The 16,613-nt window shown below is 44.9% G+C and overlaps 1 protein-coding gene across 1 annotated transcript in view; it reads left to right on the top strand.

The window, feature by feature from the left end:
- Itga9 (integrin subunit alpha 9) overlaps positions 1-16,613 on the top strand; it is a 332,354-nt gene that overhangs the window by 60,804 nt on the left and 254,937 nt on the right. The window contains exons 13-14 of the mRNA XM_033756921.1: positions 31-76; positions 8,332-8,486. Of these exons, the coding sequence (XP_033612812.1) occupies positions 31-76; positions 8,332-8,486 (201 nt within the window). The remainder of the gene's footprint in view (positions 1-30; positions 77-8,331; positions 8,487-16,613) is intronic.

The raw sequence follows: 16,613 nt of genomic DNA, 5'->3' as shown, positions 1-16,613 counted from the left end.
TGTCTGAATGCTGTGACTTACTGTTTTCAGATGTCACCATTGGTGCCTTCATGTCTGACAGCGTGGTTCTTCTAAGGTAAGCTGCCTTACTCTTGCTCTTCATGGGTGAGAGATAGAACTCAGTGGGGGACATGTGGGGCAGTAACTTACCATCACTCATCTCTTCCCTCTGCCCTGCTCCTTGCAGGCTGGAGGTGCTTTATAAATGGAAATGCTGCCTTCATTTTCTCACTCTTATTTTCCTCTATCCCAATCTTTCCATCTGGTGGGCCTTGAACAGCTTATTGGTGGGAGACGATAACTTCTGTGGCACATCTAGACAGGGTTTGGGGTGACTTGTCCTATACTCGAGGGCTGTTTGCCTTTGGCCATGAGTAGCCCCTTTCATTAAAGTGCAGTATAAATACTGTTGTTTCTACGGGTGCCTTGACAGTCAGGGCTGGGAACCATTGTACATCCTACTTTTGGTTTCTGCCCCTAGCATCCTTCTCTCAGCCTGTCCTCAATCCCCGGAACTGAGAGCCTCCTGCTCATTCTCTGGTGAGTGGAGAGGAGGGAGGGATAGCATGGATCTGTCCTTAGAGGCCAGTGGGCTGCCATCACCACCCACGAATATTCTCCAAGTATTTCTGTCTGAGTGAGTCAGAGGAGGCAAAATTACACTTTGGAATGGGAGCCAACTCTTAGGTTTTGTTAATAACCTCGTGGCAGAATGTCCTGAAATAGACTAGTAGGATCTTAGAGCTGGAAGGGATCCCAGAGGCCATGTGGTTCCCCGCCCCAGATTCTTCTCAGTTGGCCCTTTTTGCTGGAGTCTCCCCCAGAGGGACACACAGCCTCTTCTAAATGAGTTGCCTGGGGTTGGGGGCTCAGTAACTTCTAAGGGAAACAGCTGACCCCCAGGTGACTCTAATCATTGAATTTCTTTTTTAATTTTAATTTGTATATGTTTGCAGCACACAATGATCACTTTCCTTGTGGGAAGTTGGTACAGGTACACATCACATCTGAATTCCTTTTTTTCATCCCCTTTCTACCACCATCTCTTAGTCCTCCCATTTGCAGAAATCTACCTCCCTATTCCTTATTATCTATCTTTTATTTTGCTCTTTATTTTGGGATTTCATATAAGAGAAACCATTTCATACTTAAGCTTGTGTATCTGATTTATTTCGCTTAACACATGGTCTCAAGGTGCATCCGTTTAGGAAAATGGCTGGAGATAATCTTTTTGATAGTAGAGTAATACTCCATTGTGTATAAATACCACATTTTCTATATCCATTCTCCTGTCGATGGGCATATATTCCACTTCTGAGATTTAGCTATTATGAATGTGCTGCTATAAACATGGGTATGCATGTGTCACTGTAATATAAGGTCTTTAATTCTTTTGGGAAGATACTTAGAAGGGAAATAGATGGGTCACACAGAATTTTTAGATTTTAGATTTTTCGAAGAATCTCTATACTTATTTCCATAGTAGTTGTACTACTTTACATTTCTGCCAGCAACATAGAAGGGTCCCTTTTCTCCCACTGCTTCACCAGCATTTGTTATTTAATTTCTTGATGACAGCCATTCTTTCTGGAGTAAGGTAGAATCTCAGTGTTGTCTTAATTTGCATTTGTCTAGTGTCCAGAGATGTTGAACATCTTTTCATGTGTTTATTGGCCATATGTACTACTTCTTATGAGAAGTCTATCCATTGCATTGGCCCATTTTTTGATGGAGTCTTTTATTTTGGGGTGGGCTCTAATTTTTTGAGTTTATTATATATTCTTGATGTTAGTCCTCTGGAGAAGAGCTGGCAACTTTTTTTTTTTCATTTTATAGTTTGACTCTTCACTCTGTTGGTTGTTTCCTTTGCTGTGCAGAAATGTTTCAATTTGCTATGATCCTATTTCTTGGTTCTTGATGTTATTTCTTGTGCATTTGTGGTTTTGTTCAGAAAGCCCTTGTCTATGCCTGTGTTTTCAAGAGTTTTGACTATTTTATTGTCCAGCAGATTAAATGTTTTTGTTTTAGCATTGAGATCTTTGTTGCATTTTGATTTTAGTTTAATATATGGTGAGAGATATGCATCTAGGTTCAGTCTTCTGTATGTGGATAACCAGTTTTCCAAACACCATTTGCTAAAGAAGCTCTTTTTCTTCCAGTGTATGTTTTTGGCCTCTCTGTCAAGATCAGATAGCTGAATGTGCTTGGGGTTGTTTCTGCATCCTTTATTCTGTGTCTCTGATCTGTATGTTTGTCTTTATGCCAATACCATGTTTGTTTGTTTTTTAAATCACTGTTGTTTTGTAATATAACTTGAAATCCAGGATTGTGATGCCTTCTGCTTTGCTCTTGCTACTCAGGATTACTTTGCTATTCTGGGTCTTTTCTGGTTCTATATGAATTTTAGGATTTTTTGCTACAGTTCTGTGAGGTATTCTGATTGCAGTTGCATTAAATGTGTGTGTAAGTTTTGGGAGTATGGCCATTTTTTACTATATTGGTTCTGCCAGTTCAGGAACAGAGGGTATCTTTCTATTTTCTGATGTTCTCTTTGATATCCTTTTCCGGAGTATTGTAATTTTCACTATAGAGATCATTCAATTTCTTGGACTCCTAACTACTGAATTTTAATGAAGCAGAATATCCTTGAGGTTGAGGTTGCCCTTGGGGCCAGGTGGCCTGAGTTCACACTCTGCCTCTGTCCTTACAAAGTAAGCTACCAGGGCAAGGCCCCTGACCTTTCTGTTCCAGGGTTCTTGCCTATGAAACAGGATAACAGTAGTACTTAACCATAACAAATGATTTGGTACATGTTAAATGCTTGCCTCAGTACCTGGTGTAAGTGCTTAGGCATTAGCAGATCTTAGGTAAATTGGACTGGTTGCCTCTATTAAAATCTGCTTTCTTGTCTTGTATTTTCTACACAGCAGCCTATTAGTATCTGAAATTGACAGTTGTGTCCCCTGGTGATAGCTCTCTAAGATCCAACTTCCCTGCTTCTCTTAAGTATCACCTCATGTGACTGGATTTTCCATTCTATGTCACTTCTTCCTTTTGGGTAGATGACTTTCCTGGCTCCAAATGATGGAAGTTAGACTTGGGATATGGATTGCTCTGATGCTTTTGTCATGTTTGCACTTTTTTTCATATCCTGAGCAGTGCATGTGGGTTTTTTAGGATTGCATTCAAATAAAACACATCCCTTGGCTTTCCACAGTTGAAGACAGGCCCTCCTTTCAATACTGGGAGCATCTGGTTTGAGGTCTCTTGTGTAGGTTCTGCCGTGCCATCATTCTTGCCTTTCATCATCTTCCACCTGTGAGCTCCAACCCAAAGGGCTCTTTCTTTTTCTCACCTTCGCAGGTGATCTTCTCTCCCACACGGATGGAAATGTAAAGTGAGGCAGTTCTATAGTGGACTGGAGACCCTGATCTCTAGCCTGGCATGAAGGGTTGCATTTGCTGAGGTGAAATTTAACACGGAAAAATGTAAAGTTCTTTGAGGAGAAAGCTGGGAAGAACATTACTGGAGAGAAGAGGTCTAGGACAGGAACTGGGGGTGTCCCACCTGGATGACAAGGGCAAGGAGAAGGCCCAGGAAAAGCATAAGGCCATGCCACCCAGCGAGGAATGTGTGGGGGATGTTGTGGTCACAGGAAGTCCATTCCCTCATTTACTCAGCTAACATATCCTGATGGGTTAAAATGCAGATCGTGTATGTTAGATCATGAGGATTTGTAAGAAAACATGGCAGACGTAGTTCTTGACTTTATATTCTAACCAAGGAGCCATACAAAAGTAGCTAATGATGCAACTACTGTTTGGTAAACACCTACTGTATGCCCGGCACTATGTAAGCCTTTTACATACAGTCATGCATCACTTAACCCCAGGGGAACTTCAGAGAAATGCTATGCTAAGTGATTTTGTCATTATGTGAACTCTGGAGTAGTGTGTGCTTACACAAACTAAGACAGCTATGTTATCATCATGGGAGACTACCATGGTATGTGTGATCTGCCTTTGATGGAAATGTCATATGTGGTACATGACTGTATACTCATTCCTTCTTCTTGTCTTTCTGTATGGAGGCATGCTTTGCAGAATATAAAATGTACCAGTTTTAGTGTATGACCTGATAAATTTGACCAATGTAGACACCTGTGTAACTAATGCTTCATTAAGAAAAAGAACATTTCTGTCACCTCTGAAAGTTTCCTCATGCTCTTTGTAGTCACACCCCCAGCCAATAGATAGGCACTGTTGTGATTTCTGTCACCATAGATCACTAGGGTTTCGCATAAATGGAATTATATTGTATATACTGTTTCTGGCTTCTTTCATCATTTTTTTTTGAGATTCATCCATGTTTTGGTATTATTCTGAATGTTATGGATGTTCACCCTTTTCCTTGCTTGCAAAATTTGTATTAACCTTTAGTCTCCTTAACAACTCTGTGACTTAGGTATTATTAGCCCCATGGGTGAGGAGACCAGAGATATGCACATTGTATTAACTTGGAAAAAAGAGGTAATTCCAGATGATGCTGTGAGGACAACAAAACAGGGTCATGTGGCCAAGGGCACAGGTGTTGAGTTTAGCAGAGAGGGCCCCGTGAAGCCTGAGTCCCATCAGAGGTGGCAGTGACAGATCAGTTGTGCCTTTGGCTGTAGAGAAATGATGGAGCAGATACCAGATGGCTTTAGGTGGGTGAGGGAAGAAGAAGCAAGAAAACAGTGAATCTTCATCACCTTTTCAGAAGCCAGGCTTGCAGGGAGCAGATACAATTGGCAGATGTTTCAAGGATAGAAAGCTCTGCACCCTTTAGGCCAACTTCTCTGAGACCTTTTCTTATCACCTGAGTCTCCTGACCCTCCTGGAAGGGATCAGTGGTGGTCACTCTAATCACATGGACCCTAATGTGTTGACCCTGTTCTTCTGTTGGAGCCTGGAGAGATTGGGATACAAGAAGGAGAGGGAGGCTGCTGCTGGAAGATGAGATTAGAAACAGAGATGGAATGTAGCACATAGGCTAGGGGCAAGGGGGTCCCATTGTAGGAAGAGAGTCAGATCTAGTTCGATTTGGGATCTGGAGGAGCGTGACTGAGGATGACCGTGCTGGTCTATTCCGGGAGGGGGGGCAGGGGACCAGGAAGAGGAGGAAGTTTCTGAGCTGAGCTGTGAGCTCAGGGAGGAAATAAGGAGGGACAGGAAAAAGAGTCATCAAGTATCTCTGAGGGCCAGGCAGGGGGACATCCGTTGCTGTATAGGTGCTGGGATGTGGCTGGACGACAGGGAACAAGGAGGCCTGGAAGTTTCAGCTGACTAAGTTAAGTAGGGGACTCAGGCAAGGCCTGGATGATGGGCCAATTAGTCAGACTTTTGAGTTGCCTCCGATTATGGTTCAGACCAGGAAAGGGGAGGCCAGTCCTCTGTGTGTGTGTGCACGCACATGTAAATGTATCCTACACTCTTATATTTGACTGTCTCAAGGGATTTGAGTATCTGAGACATGTGTGGGCGGGAGTGCTTTGGGCTGTAGCTACAATAAAACCCCACCAAGAGTGTCTTAAACCGTGTAAACATAAACAAGTTTCCTGGAGGTAGGCACCCTAGGGCTGGCTTAGTAGCCAATAGTATCACTCAGGATGTAGGCTGTGTATCTCTCCACCTGTCTGTGCCCTACAAAAGGCCAAGGATATTTGAGCAATGTGTCAAAGGATACCCTGACTGCTTTCATGATTTACCTGGGACTGGAATGTGAGGATTTGAACTGTGAGCCATCAGAAAAAGCAGTCCAGTTACCTCCTTCAAGTCTTGAAAATGCTTGTGCTGCTGTCCTTAGGTGGCCCCGTTGCTTTCATCTTAGAGGTTGCACATAGGCCAGCAGGACTGTGAGAGGCAGGCTGCGCCCAAGGCATGTGGGCTGTCCCCACTGTGCCCTCAGAAAGTTTTCTCAGGGAGGCAGGTCCTGCATTAGGGTGATAGTGCCTGATGCCGTAGGGCAAAGGAAGTGATCAGAGAAGCTTGTGAAAGATTTCTGGGCTTTTCCTCCTCCAAACACAATACTTGGAGTGGAAACAAAGTTTGAGAGAATTGATCAGACAGATGTTGAAAGGAGATGTACTTTTGAGGGCCCCTATCAGCCATTTTGAAGGATTCTGTTTAGGCAAACTTTGTCAAGGTCATTGTATGTGGACTGCTCGCTCTGCCTCCTGGCTCACAGAGCTCTCTGAGCAGGCCCTGGGCCTGAGGAGAGGCTTGAGCTTTTCTTCTGCTCTTGGACCAGATAGGTCAGGGGCACTCATAGGGCTTAGTCTCCTGGGCTCCGGGGAAGTTAGTATCTACTTAACAAGGGTTTTGCACATCTGCTGTCCTCAGAAAGTGAAAAGGAATGTGCTGGAATCCCAGATCCTGGGTGTGGGGTGCAAAAGGTGGGGGAGATGGTGGTGGTGGTGTTTCAGGCATGTTTGGAAATATCTGATTGTTTGCGCTGGTAGGGAGGTGGGCAGAGGTGCATCTATAGAGCTGGAATCAGAGGAGCCAAGGGTCCTCAGGAGGTTTCCTGGGGGAGAGACACTGGAGCTGGCTCTTGACGGTCAGAGGGGCTTTGTACAGTGCCCATCCATTGGCATCCATTTAGTTGCATCGACCAGGAGTAACTATCCACTTTCTAAATTATTTCTAGCATTTTCTAAGGATAAATCTAGACCAAAACCCAAAGACCAAGATGTTGGTTTCTTTCAGGCACCATTGTTGTCTGACTTCCTTTTGCCCTATAGCCAGCTTCACAGTTTACTGCCCTGGTCACAGCTGCCCCTCTGCTGACCCTCCTGTCCCAGAAATGGTGACAGCAGCAGATTTCCCTTTGGTTCATCTGTGCTGATTGTCTCTTCATTTCCGTTTCACACCAGCTTTTCCTTAATGCCTTTTCCTTTTGGAGTAATTGACCACTATTCTCATCTGTCCTGTCACCTTCTGCACTTTTGAAAGAGCACTGTACACAAGCGAGGTCATTGTTCTCAAGCCACTAATGCTCCTTAATCTTGTTATGCTACCCCTGGCAGTGGCTCCATAAGGTCTGGGGCTCCTTAGAGGTCAAAGGGTCTCTTTGTGAGGCCTGGGGGGAGGTTAAGCTGCAGCCTAGGAGGAGCCTTCCTGAGCAGATGTTTGCAAAGAGCACAGAATGGGGTAATTCAGTCTTAGCATCTGTCTAACTGCCCCAGGGCAGTCCCTGGATGCTGTCCATCCATCAAGAACTGGGGGTGGTCCATGTCAGTGAAAGGAGTATGAATGCTTGTTGGGTTTCACTTGGTCCTGAGGCCAGGCAGGTTGATTTCTTTTGCTCTTGAAATACTTTACTGTTAGCAGCTGGAACTCCATTAGTCAAGTCCTTTTAGAAAAAATACTCAGTGAATTGATAGAGGGAAATGAAGTAAAGATTTGTCCAACCTGATGAGAACTTTGTAGTTCATGCTTCCAATGTCAGTGAACGCTTTGGGGGACGTTTGAGTGGGATGTAGTTGTAGAATCATGGCTTCTAAACACATTCATATCTTCCCAATTAAATGGAAATCAGAACTTAACGTGAAATTTTATTTATTTTGGTACCGGGGATCAAACTTAGGACCTTGTGCTTGCAAGGCAGGCCCAGCACCACTGAACTAAATCCCTGGCCCTGGTGAAATTTTAAATAATTGCCCAGCATCTCGTAATTCACTTATGGCTTTGATTAGATATGTCTTTTTTTTTTTCTATTAAGTTTATTGGTACATTTTAGGTGTACAGTGAAATTACATTCATCACTGGGAATTTGCACCTTTACATGATGTATCTTGGTTATTTTTTTCCCCATTCCCCTGCCCACCCTTCAACCCTTCCACCATCCCTATTCACAAAGACTTTTTTCCATTTCTCACAATCTTTCCTTTCTCTTCTTGCCTTTTACATATGTCTTCTTTTTTTAAAAAAATTTATTTTGAAACTGGATCTTTTATTTTATTTTTTTGGTACCATGGATCAAACTCGGGCCCTGGTGTTTATGAGACAGGTGGCAGAACCACTGAGCCAAATCCCCGGCCCCTACATATGTCTTCTTAACAGCTAACTTGCCTTTATCACTGGGAAGCTAATTTGTTTATTAGGAAATGTGCTACTTTTACAACCATAAAAAGTACATATAGAGCATATTAGTCCTTTTCTCTTGGTTCATTTCATTCTTTATGTAAATGTTGGCTGAAGGCCTAGGATCTTTTCCTGTCTGTGTAGTTCCTGTTGATTTTAAGAGCCGCTCCTTAACATGACTGAGTCATCTTCTGCTTTTACCCTGCAGGGCCAGACCTGTCATTACGGTGGATGTCTCCATCTTCCTACCAGGCTCCATCAACATCACAGCGCCTCAGTGTCATGATGGACAGCAGCCTATGAACTGCCTGAATGTCACGGTCTGCTTTAGGTTCCATGGCAAACATGTTCCGGGGGAAATCGGTAATGAGTCACCGTGTCAGGGCTGCCCATCTTAGCTGAAGTAGGATTGCAGGGTGGTGGCCAGCTGGGGTTGTGTTGAAGTTCCCTCTTGCTACGTATCCTGGCTGGCTTTGTCCATGGGCTGGGCACCCTTCCCCCTCAAGTTCCTCCCTTCTCTTTCCTGTTCATCTACATGTACCCAGTTTCACACATCCTTGAGCTCTAAGAGGAAAATGTTGGACCCCAGGCATCCTTTCCCTGAATGTATGTGAAAGAAACTGAAACACACTGGACTAGGGGTAAGATGGGTTGTTGGACTGGTGGAAATGTTGTTCCTGAAGCCCAGTCCTAATTGAATGCTCCATCTGGTTAAGAAATGAAGTGATGGGACTTTAGAAGCTCCCCCTTGAGCTTTACTGTGGTATCAGGATGCAGTTTTCATAAGCTTGGGTTTTCAATAAAGGGAGCTGTGCTTTAGGAGCTCAGAGAATTAAAATGAGGCCAGGTGGTAGCTGTTCCTGCTATTTCTCTGGGGAAGGTCTTACTTGGTATCCCACCTCCAGAGACTGGATTGATCCCCAGAACAAGATAGAGTTAGTATTGATTAGAACTCATAGCGTAAGAGTACTTGAAGGGAGGGCAGGGGATTTAGCTCAGTGGTTCTGCTGCTTGCTTTGAAAAAGTATAAGGTCTCAACTTCCATCCCTAGTATGCCCCCCCGCCCCAAAAAGAAGAAGAGTACTTGAAGGACATGAGTCTGGAGCATTGTGCAGATTAATAGATTCTTTGTTTTGATTTGAAAGCTGTATTTTCTAGCTAATTCTCATCACCTCCCTAACTATGTAGGACATCACCATTTTAAGGAAAAAGAGTTTCTGATGGTCCTGGAACTCATATGTCTTTTTATCAAATACCAATCAGGGATTTAGCTCAGTGGTTCTACCACCTGCTTTGCAAGTGCCAGGTCCTGAGTTCGATCCACAGTACCAAAACAAAAACAAAAACCAGCTCATGATGTAGTTGGAATCCAGTGACAAACATTTCACAGAATGATTAAATATTCTTTTTATTTGGTGCTGGGATCAAACCCATGGACTTGCCCATGCTATATGTGTCTACCACTGTGGTACACCATTGAGCTACACCTCCAGCCTCTGGATATCAATTTTGGTGCACATGAATTATTCCAGAACACTAAAAAGCAAACAGTTAATAGTTCATGTGTGTGTTAATTTGAGAAATATTTGTATGTCTTCATGTGCTAGGTACTGGAAATGTCAGTTCTGACCTCATAGAACTTCTAAAGGGAGTTACAAAGAATGTCTACTCTTTTGATTTTTTTGGGAATTGAACCTAGGACCATGGCAGTGAGCTACATTACCAATCTTTTTGAATTTATGAGGGGGTCTTGCTAAGTCATTAAGTTGCCTAGACAGTGTTTGAACTTGTGAGTCTCCTGCCTCAGCCTCCTAGAGTGTTAGAATTATAGGCATGCACCACCACCCCAAGCTTTCTGTTTTGATCTTAAATCATTATGCACAGCCTTTAGACTCTTGGTCACCATTGTTGTAAAAATGAAGATAAACTGGTAATAGGGACAGAGAATAAACTTAGATGTAAATCTGATCAGGAGTGGTTTCAGAGGTTGAGATAAGTGGTAGAACTTACTGATGAGAAAGTTCTTGAGCTGAGTGAAGAGATATAGGTGCCTTTTTCGATTTCCAGGCAGTGGCCCTTCCTGGGGTGTTGGCCAGGTATTGGCCTTTCAGTGACTACTAGGCAGAATTGGGTGAAAGGCCTGCGCTCAGCTATGACCCTTGAAGTAATGGAAGAGAAAGCCTGTTGGATGTCATGTGTCTTGTGGCCAGCATGAGCAAGCTGCCTAATGTACAAAGCTAGGTGGAAGCTGTTCTTCCTGAGTGTGCACCTGCCGTTTAGGTTACTTCCTTATCCTCCACCTGGGTTCATTGATGAAATCAAATATTTCTTTATGTTCAAATAGAATCTCTCCCCACATTTAAGAATGAATTTGGGACTGGGTATAGCTTGGTGGTAAGAGTGTGCTCAGCATGCATGAGGTGTGAAAGTGATCTGTCAGTGTAACGGAGAGTCTGGGGAGGGAAAGGTGGATGACTGTTAGGGAAATGAGGTGAAGGGGAAAAGCAGCTTGTCAGGAGCTGAATAGCCTGACTGGGTGGGTGTCCTAGGGTTCAGCACATAAGTAGCCTAGTGGTTGTACAGGATTGGGATGATCAAGTCTCTAGACTCCAGATGGACACCAGCAACTGTGTTCTAATGAGCCTCCAGGTGGCCTAGCTTTGAGACCCACTGGACAGAGTATACTTGGGGTTAATCAATTCCTTGGAGTTATTAGAAACTTCAGGTTTGGAGAAAGGTTCCTGTGGAGCTGGGACTGAAGCTCTGAGGAGGGAGCACTGGTGGGGGCTGCTGGCTACTTGGAGGGGAGTGCAGTGAGCCTGACTGGGGAGTGGTGAAGGAAGAAAAAAGAAATTGGAGTTCATTGTTGTTAGGACCATCTGCCATGAAAAACTGCTGCTGGGTAAGTGGACAGGAATAGGAAGCTGCTGTTAAGGAGCAAGGGTCTTCTCCTTCAGCCTCTCAGTCACCCCTACACTTTCCATATTTGCAAAGGCTCATAGGCAGCCATTGGCAAAACAGAAAAGACGTAGGTCCTTGGGGTCCCAGCCTGTATTAGCTTTCCTGTTGTTGGAGCAAAATATCTGATGTCTACAGCTTGAAAGAGAGAGGTTTCTTTTGACTCATAGTTTCACAGGTTTCATTCCATCGTTGCCTGGCTCCAGGGCAGAAACCTCATGACAGAGGGCAGGGTAGAAGAAAACTGCTCAACTCATGGCATTTGGGAAGCAGAGAGCAAGGGAAGAAGCCAGAGAGGGAAGGGGTCAGGGCCAAAATATAGTTCCCAAGTAGGCCCCATGATCCACTTTCTTCAACTAGGCCACACCTCCTAAGAGCCCATTCAGGTCTGAGCTCTTATTTTATTTTTGCTTTTGGAACTGGGGATTGAACTTAGGACCTTGTGCTTGCCAGGCAGGTGCTGACACCACTGAGCTAAACCTCCAGCCCCAGGACTGAACGCTTTAGTGGGTTAACCCACTGATGAGATTAGTGCCCTCACAATCCAGTCACCTCTTCAGGACTCTCTTGATAAACTCAGTTGACAGTCAAGATTGACTGCCACATACCCCAGCATCACACCAGAGTAGACAAAGGTAGGCTTGGATCTGAGAGACAACAGCTTCCTAAACCAGCACAGCAAGCATCCAGTCACCCTGGGCCACTGAAGCATTTGGAGTGCATTTCTACTGAAGGGTTTGCATGGAGAGAAAATTTTCTGAGCTGATTTTGGTCTCTTGAGAAACATAGGGATTGGGTAATAAGACAGATCCATGTTATTTTGGGTTCTTCAATCAACACATAGTTGTGAAGTCTTACAAGGTGCCAGGCACTCTACTTAACCACAGGCACAGGGCATGGAGCTTGCATTCTAGTGGGAGGGAGGCTCCCTGGCTTGCTCTTCTAGATATGTGCTGAGGCCCTTGGTGGCACAGGCACTGTGTGCTGAGTGCTGGTGTGCAGACACAGATTCCTCACTCCAACAGTGGGCTCCCTGAAAGCAGGCTTATGACATGTTTAAGCAGTTTAAAATAAGAATCCTACCTGTCCCAAAGAACATCATTAATCTCCTCATCCTTGGCCTGGGAAGCTGCTGAGGGCCTGTCAGGGCCTCCTCTGGCTCTCTCCTTTACCCATGGGCTGTGCTTATATCTGCTTGTTGGCCAGACCGAAGCCTAAGCTCGTGTGTCCCTCTCTGGAGGGTGGGAATAAAGCTGGCGATTCTGGATTCTCACCCGAGTGATAAATGGAAACCAGGAACGTTTGATTGGGTGCCTGTGTTTCCTGACAAAGCTGTGAGCAAGATGAGATGCTTACCCTACTCTACTCTGGACGAACTGTTGACTCCACATCAAGGCAGCCAGCACCAAGGTCATTCACACCAGTAGCAGAAATAGAGAAACCAGCCAACTTGTCATCAGGTGCCTTTTCTGCTGTTAGGAGTGCATTTCTGCTCAAGAGCATTTGTTCTTTGAGCTCCTTCTGGTCCTTTGAGAAGTGTGGAGGTGGGAAAATGAAGGAAATCCATGTTACATGAGGAAAGGGGCAACCTAGTCTAGTAATTAATACCTCATTCCTGGGGGAGAATGTTAGGAAGTAAAGTGGAAATATCCTTTTTCCCCTACTACTGGGAAGCTCAGAGTAACTGTGGAAGGAGAATTTGCTCATACAATCTTGTTCTGAAATCTTGTTCTGCTGGAAAATGGGAATGATTCAGAACTGACTGGGAGAGGCCAGAGCCAGAGTTGATGCAAGACAGCTGGTCCCCTCCTGGCCTAGGCTTGTGTGGGGGACCCTTGGGAAGCAGCTGGGGGCAGGGAAAGGAGGCCTCGGAAAGCATTACTTAGGGCTGATCAGCTTTTCCATCACCATGACATCATTCGACATGGCATGGACACAAGCTGTGAGAAGGAAAAACCTGAAGATGTGAAATGTGCCGTGGAAGCAAGCCCTAATCAGAACCAGCACCCTCACCCAGACGGGGCTGGCTGGGCTGGCTCGCCTTAGGGGTGGCTGCAGCAACTGGCAACCCGAGGGGACCCTCCCCCCACATCAAGCCAGCTGGCAGCTTCACTGTTGAGGACGGACGCTGCTTTCTACGAGCTCCTTCCCAACATGCCTGGGGACAGGAGCGCTCAGGGCTTTGGAATGGTTTGTATTTCTTCCTCGGGCAGCTAAGAGATCCTCCTCACTCAGGTAGGGTCTCGAATCTTGCTTTCTTTTAGAGAAGAGTTCAATATAGAACTGACTTCTTTTTGAGTAATTTAAAATGTCGAAATAAGATTTAAGTCAAGGAAGATGACTAAGGTAGTTCTAGAGATGAAATGCTTCCAGAATGATTGTCTTTAGTGACTTGGATAATTTAGTCTGTCTGTGATTGTGTATTCTATCACTTTCAAAATCTGCTAAGAGTTTCCTGGCACACACACACCCTACCTGTAGCAGACTGCAGCTACCTCCTCCTTGGCTTCACTTCTTTGAGCCTCAGGCTCTTTCTTCCTCCTTTGAGTTGCAAGGGGGATATACTGTGTCAGTGGTTCTGCAGTGGATGGGCCTTGAGGAGTAAGGATGGTGCTTATAAAGTACACAGCTCAGTGCTGGGCACAAGTTGAAGGCTGAATTTGTTCCCTTTTTCTGACCTTCCCTGTGTTAATTTGAGGACAGTGAGATAGCACAGGTAGGCAGCTATAGTAGTTGTTATTCTCGAGAGAGAACAGGGTGGAGGTGCTTGATTTTAGGAAATTGGCTCATGAGATTATAGGGCCTGGCAAAGCCTAAATTCTGTAGGACAGGCCAGTAGGCTGGAGACCCAGGGAAGAGTTAAAGCTGCAGCTCAAGTCTGAAGGCAGGCTAGAAGCAAAATTCTTGTCTTTTGGAAGGAACTATAGGGTTTTCCCCCCTGAGATCTTCAAATGATTGGATGAGGCCCACTCCCAGTATGGAGGGTAATTTTCGTTATTCAGTCTACTGATTTAAATGTTAATCTCATTTAAAAATATCTTCATAGTAACACCTAGGTTGATACTTGACCAAATATCTGGTCACAGTGGCCCAGCCAAGTTGACACATAAAATTAGCCATCCTGGCAGCCTGATAGAGTGTGTTACTGAGCAGGTACCACTGTGGGCAGCCGGAACTTAGACCTGCTGCAGAAACCTGGGAGTCAGCATGGACAGTGTCTCAGAGGTATGCCACCCCAACGGGGAGGGATCTGAGTTCCTGCCTTATGGAAAGTTGCTCAGGGACTTGAATTCCCTGGTGCTGTGGTTCACCATGCACATACTGGCCAGAGCTACTAGAGAAAGTTCTTGGGAAAAGGACTACAGGTGCTGGCAGTAGAGAAATGGTAAAGGCCAAGAGAATGTGGGTAGAGGATTGATACCATCCTCTTTTTTCCTGTGTTCCTATCTACCCAGTTCTTCTCCAAGCTCAGACAGCTCCTCTCTGGCAAGACAGCCTGGTTCTGCGGTTCCCTCCATTGTCACCATTTCTGAGGGATGGCAGCTATGGTTCTTTTGCGTGAGAGCTGGACAGAAGCCTCAAAGGAGAGGCTGCCTGGCAGCTGGAACTCTAGCATCAGTTTACCCAGCTAGCGCCCTCTAGCTGTCTCCTAGTGGGGTGCATCTCCAGCTATGATCTTGTTGGCTGGGCTCTGGTAACTCACTTCATTTTTGGGGGGTACCTGGGATTGAACTCTGATCTTTGCTTTGCGCTTGTGAGCCAGGTGGTGGAACCACTGAGCTAAATCCCCTGCCCTAACTCACTTCATTTAAATGTAGCCTTTGTTAGTTTTGGGCTCTTCAGGGAAGTTGTGGTCAATAGAAAGTAAATTGTCCAGAGTTCCATTCAGGATCTCTGTATGTGTTTGGTTCTGTTATTTCTACACTCAAAAAATAGCAGTGTTGGGTCATTTCATGTAAAAGATGCCCAAGGCCATTGTGGTAGGAGCAACCCTGTAGGAGAGAGTAGTAGAGCTCTTCACCTTGCTCTGTAGTGGATGGCTTGCTGGATCAAGACTTTTCCCTTTTTGGATTCCAGTCTCCTTATTTTAAAAACAAAAGATTGAGCTAGATGGCCTCTGGGTTTGCCTTAAAGCTTTGACAGCTGCAAGTCCACTCCACTTCTACCCTACTGGGGTGATGTTTAACACTTGTGTGGACATGCGTGTTTTTGCTGTTGAAGCACTTTCCCATGTGCTTTCCTGTATTCTTTTCCTCTTCAGATATCTCCAGCTATCTCCTGGGATTATCCATGCCCCTCTTCCTTCCTTGTAAACCAGCCTTGCTTTGGAAATCAGCTGTTGCTGGAATAAACAAGCTGGGGCAGATTTTCCCTCCCTGGTCAGGAATCCACCAGCTCAGTTTGGCAAGATCCCTGGTATGGCAGTGGCTTGGGGAAGCTATTAGATGCAGCAGTAAGATGTCTAGGCATAATCACAGGAGGCCTTTCCATGTCACCTTCCTCTCTCCCTTTCTAGACACCCCCACACCAGGGTTTGGTTCTTTTGATGTTGAAAGCCAGAGCCATCCCTGCCACCCGACTTCACATAGTGAAATGCTGGCAAGCATGAGGCTGCTTCTCTTGGTGTAAAGATGTTGGCTTCAAAAGGGCAGATGTATGTAGATGAGTGGGAGAAGGGTCCTCTTTCCTTCTGCTCAGCTATCTCATGTAATCATTTTAGGGACAGAGGTTCCTGTTCTCTCACTGTAAAAAATGCCACATTCTCTAAATCCACAAAACAGTTAAGAAACAAAAAGGGTTACAGAGGGCTGGTCTCTGACACAGAAAAACAGTGAAATGGATCTACGGATGCTAGAACCACATTTAAGCCAGGTGTGGTGGCACATACCTATAGTCTCTGTACTCTGGGAGGCTGAGGCAGGAGGATTGAAAGTTAGAGCCCAGCTGGGCCACTGAGGGCAACCTTGTCTCAAAATTGAAATAAAATAAAAAGGGCTGGAAATGTAGCTCAGTGTGAAAGTTCTGGATTTAATCCCCAGTACCACTAACTAAATCAATTCATATGTACATATTAAACATGTATTATTATATATCTACTTAAACTCTGAAGTACTGGAGGTGAAGCTTTTGGAGTTCATCCAGGTTACATTTGACATTGAAACTATCAAATTTTAAGTCCCAGATGTTCTTTCACCTGGCATTACATGTTCAGGTGTAGGCAATGGGATTTCCTTCTTGGGAGTGGACTTGAGTCACCATGGCCATGGTTTTGTTGGAAGAACAGGAATCACATAGTATTTGATCACCATGCAGATCTCCCTGGGAATGGAGTTGGCCCAGCCTTCTGAGAGCCTGGCCTCTGTGAAGGCAGATTTTTGCCCATGTTGTTCGTCAGTATCTCCCCTTGTGCCTACAGTGGTGCTTGGCATACTGTTGGTGCTCAGTAAAGCTGGATCTAAACTTGGCATTTGTGAGATGATGTAGAATTGTCAGTAGTGATTGCTCCCCTATGTTGGAGATATATATATATAT

The sequence above is a fragment of the Fukomys damarensis genome, unplaced genomic scaffold (assembly GCF_012274545.1).
Source record: "Fukomys damarensis isolate Sample0158 unplaced genomic scaffold, DMR_v1.0_HiC HiC_scaffold_28, whole genome shotgun sequence".
Classification (NCBI taxonomy): domain Eukaryota; kingdom Metazoa; phylum Chordata; class Mammalia; order Rodentia; family Bathyergidae; genus Fukomys; species Fukomys damarensis.
Note: the sequence above shows the minus strand (reverse complement) of the source record. Positions and strands in the feature narration are given on the sequence as shown.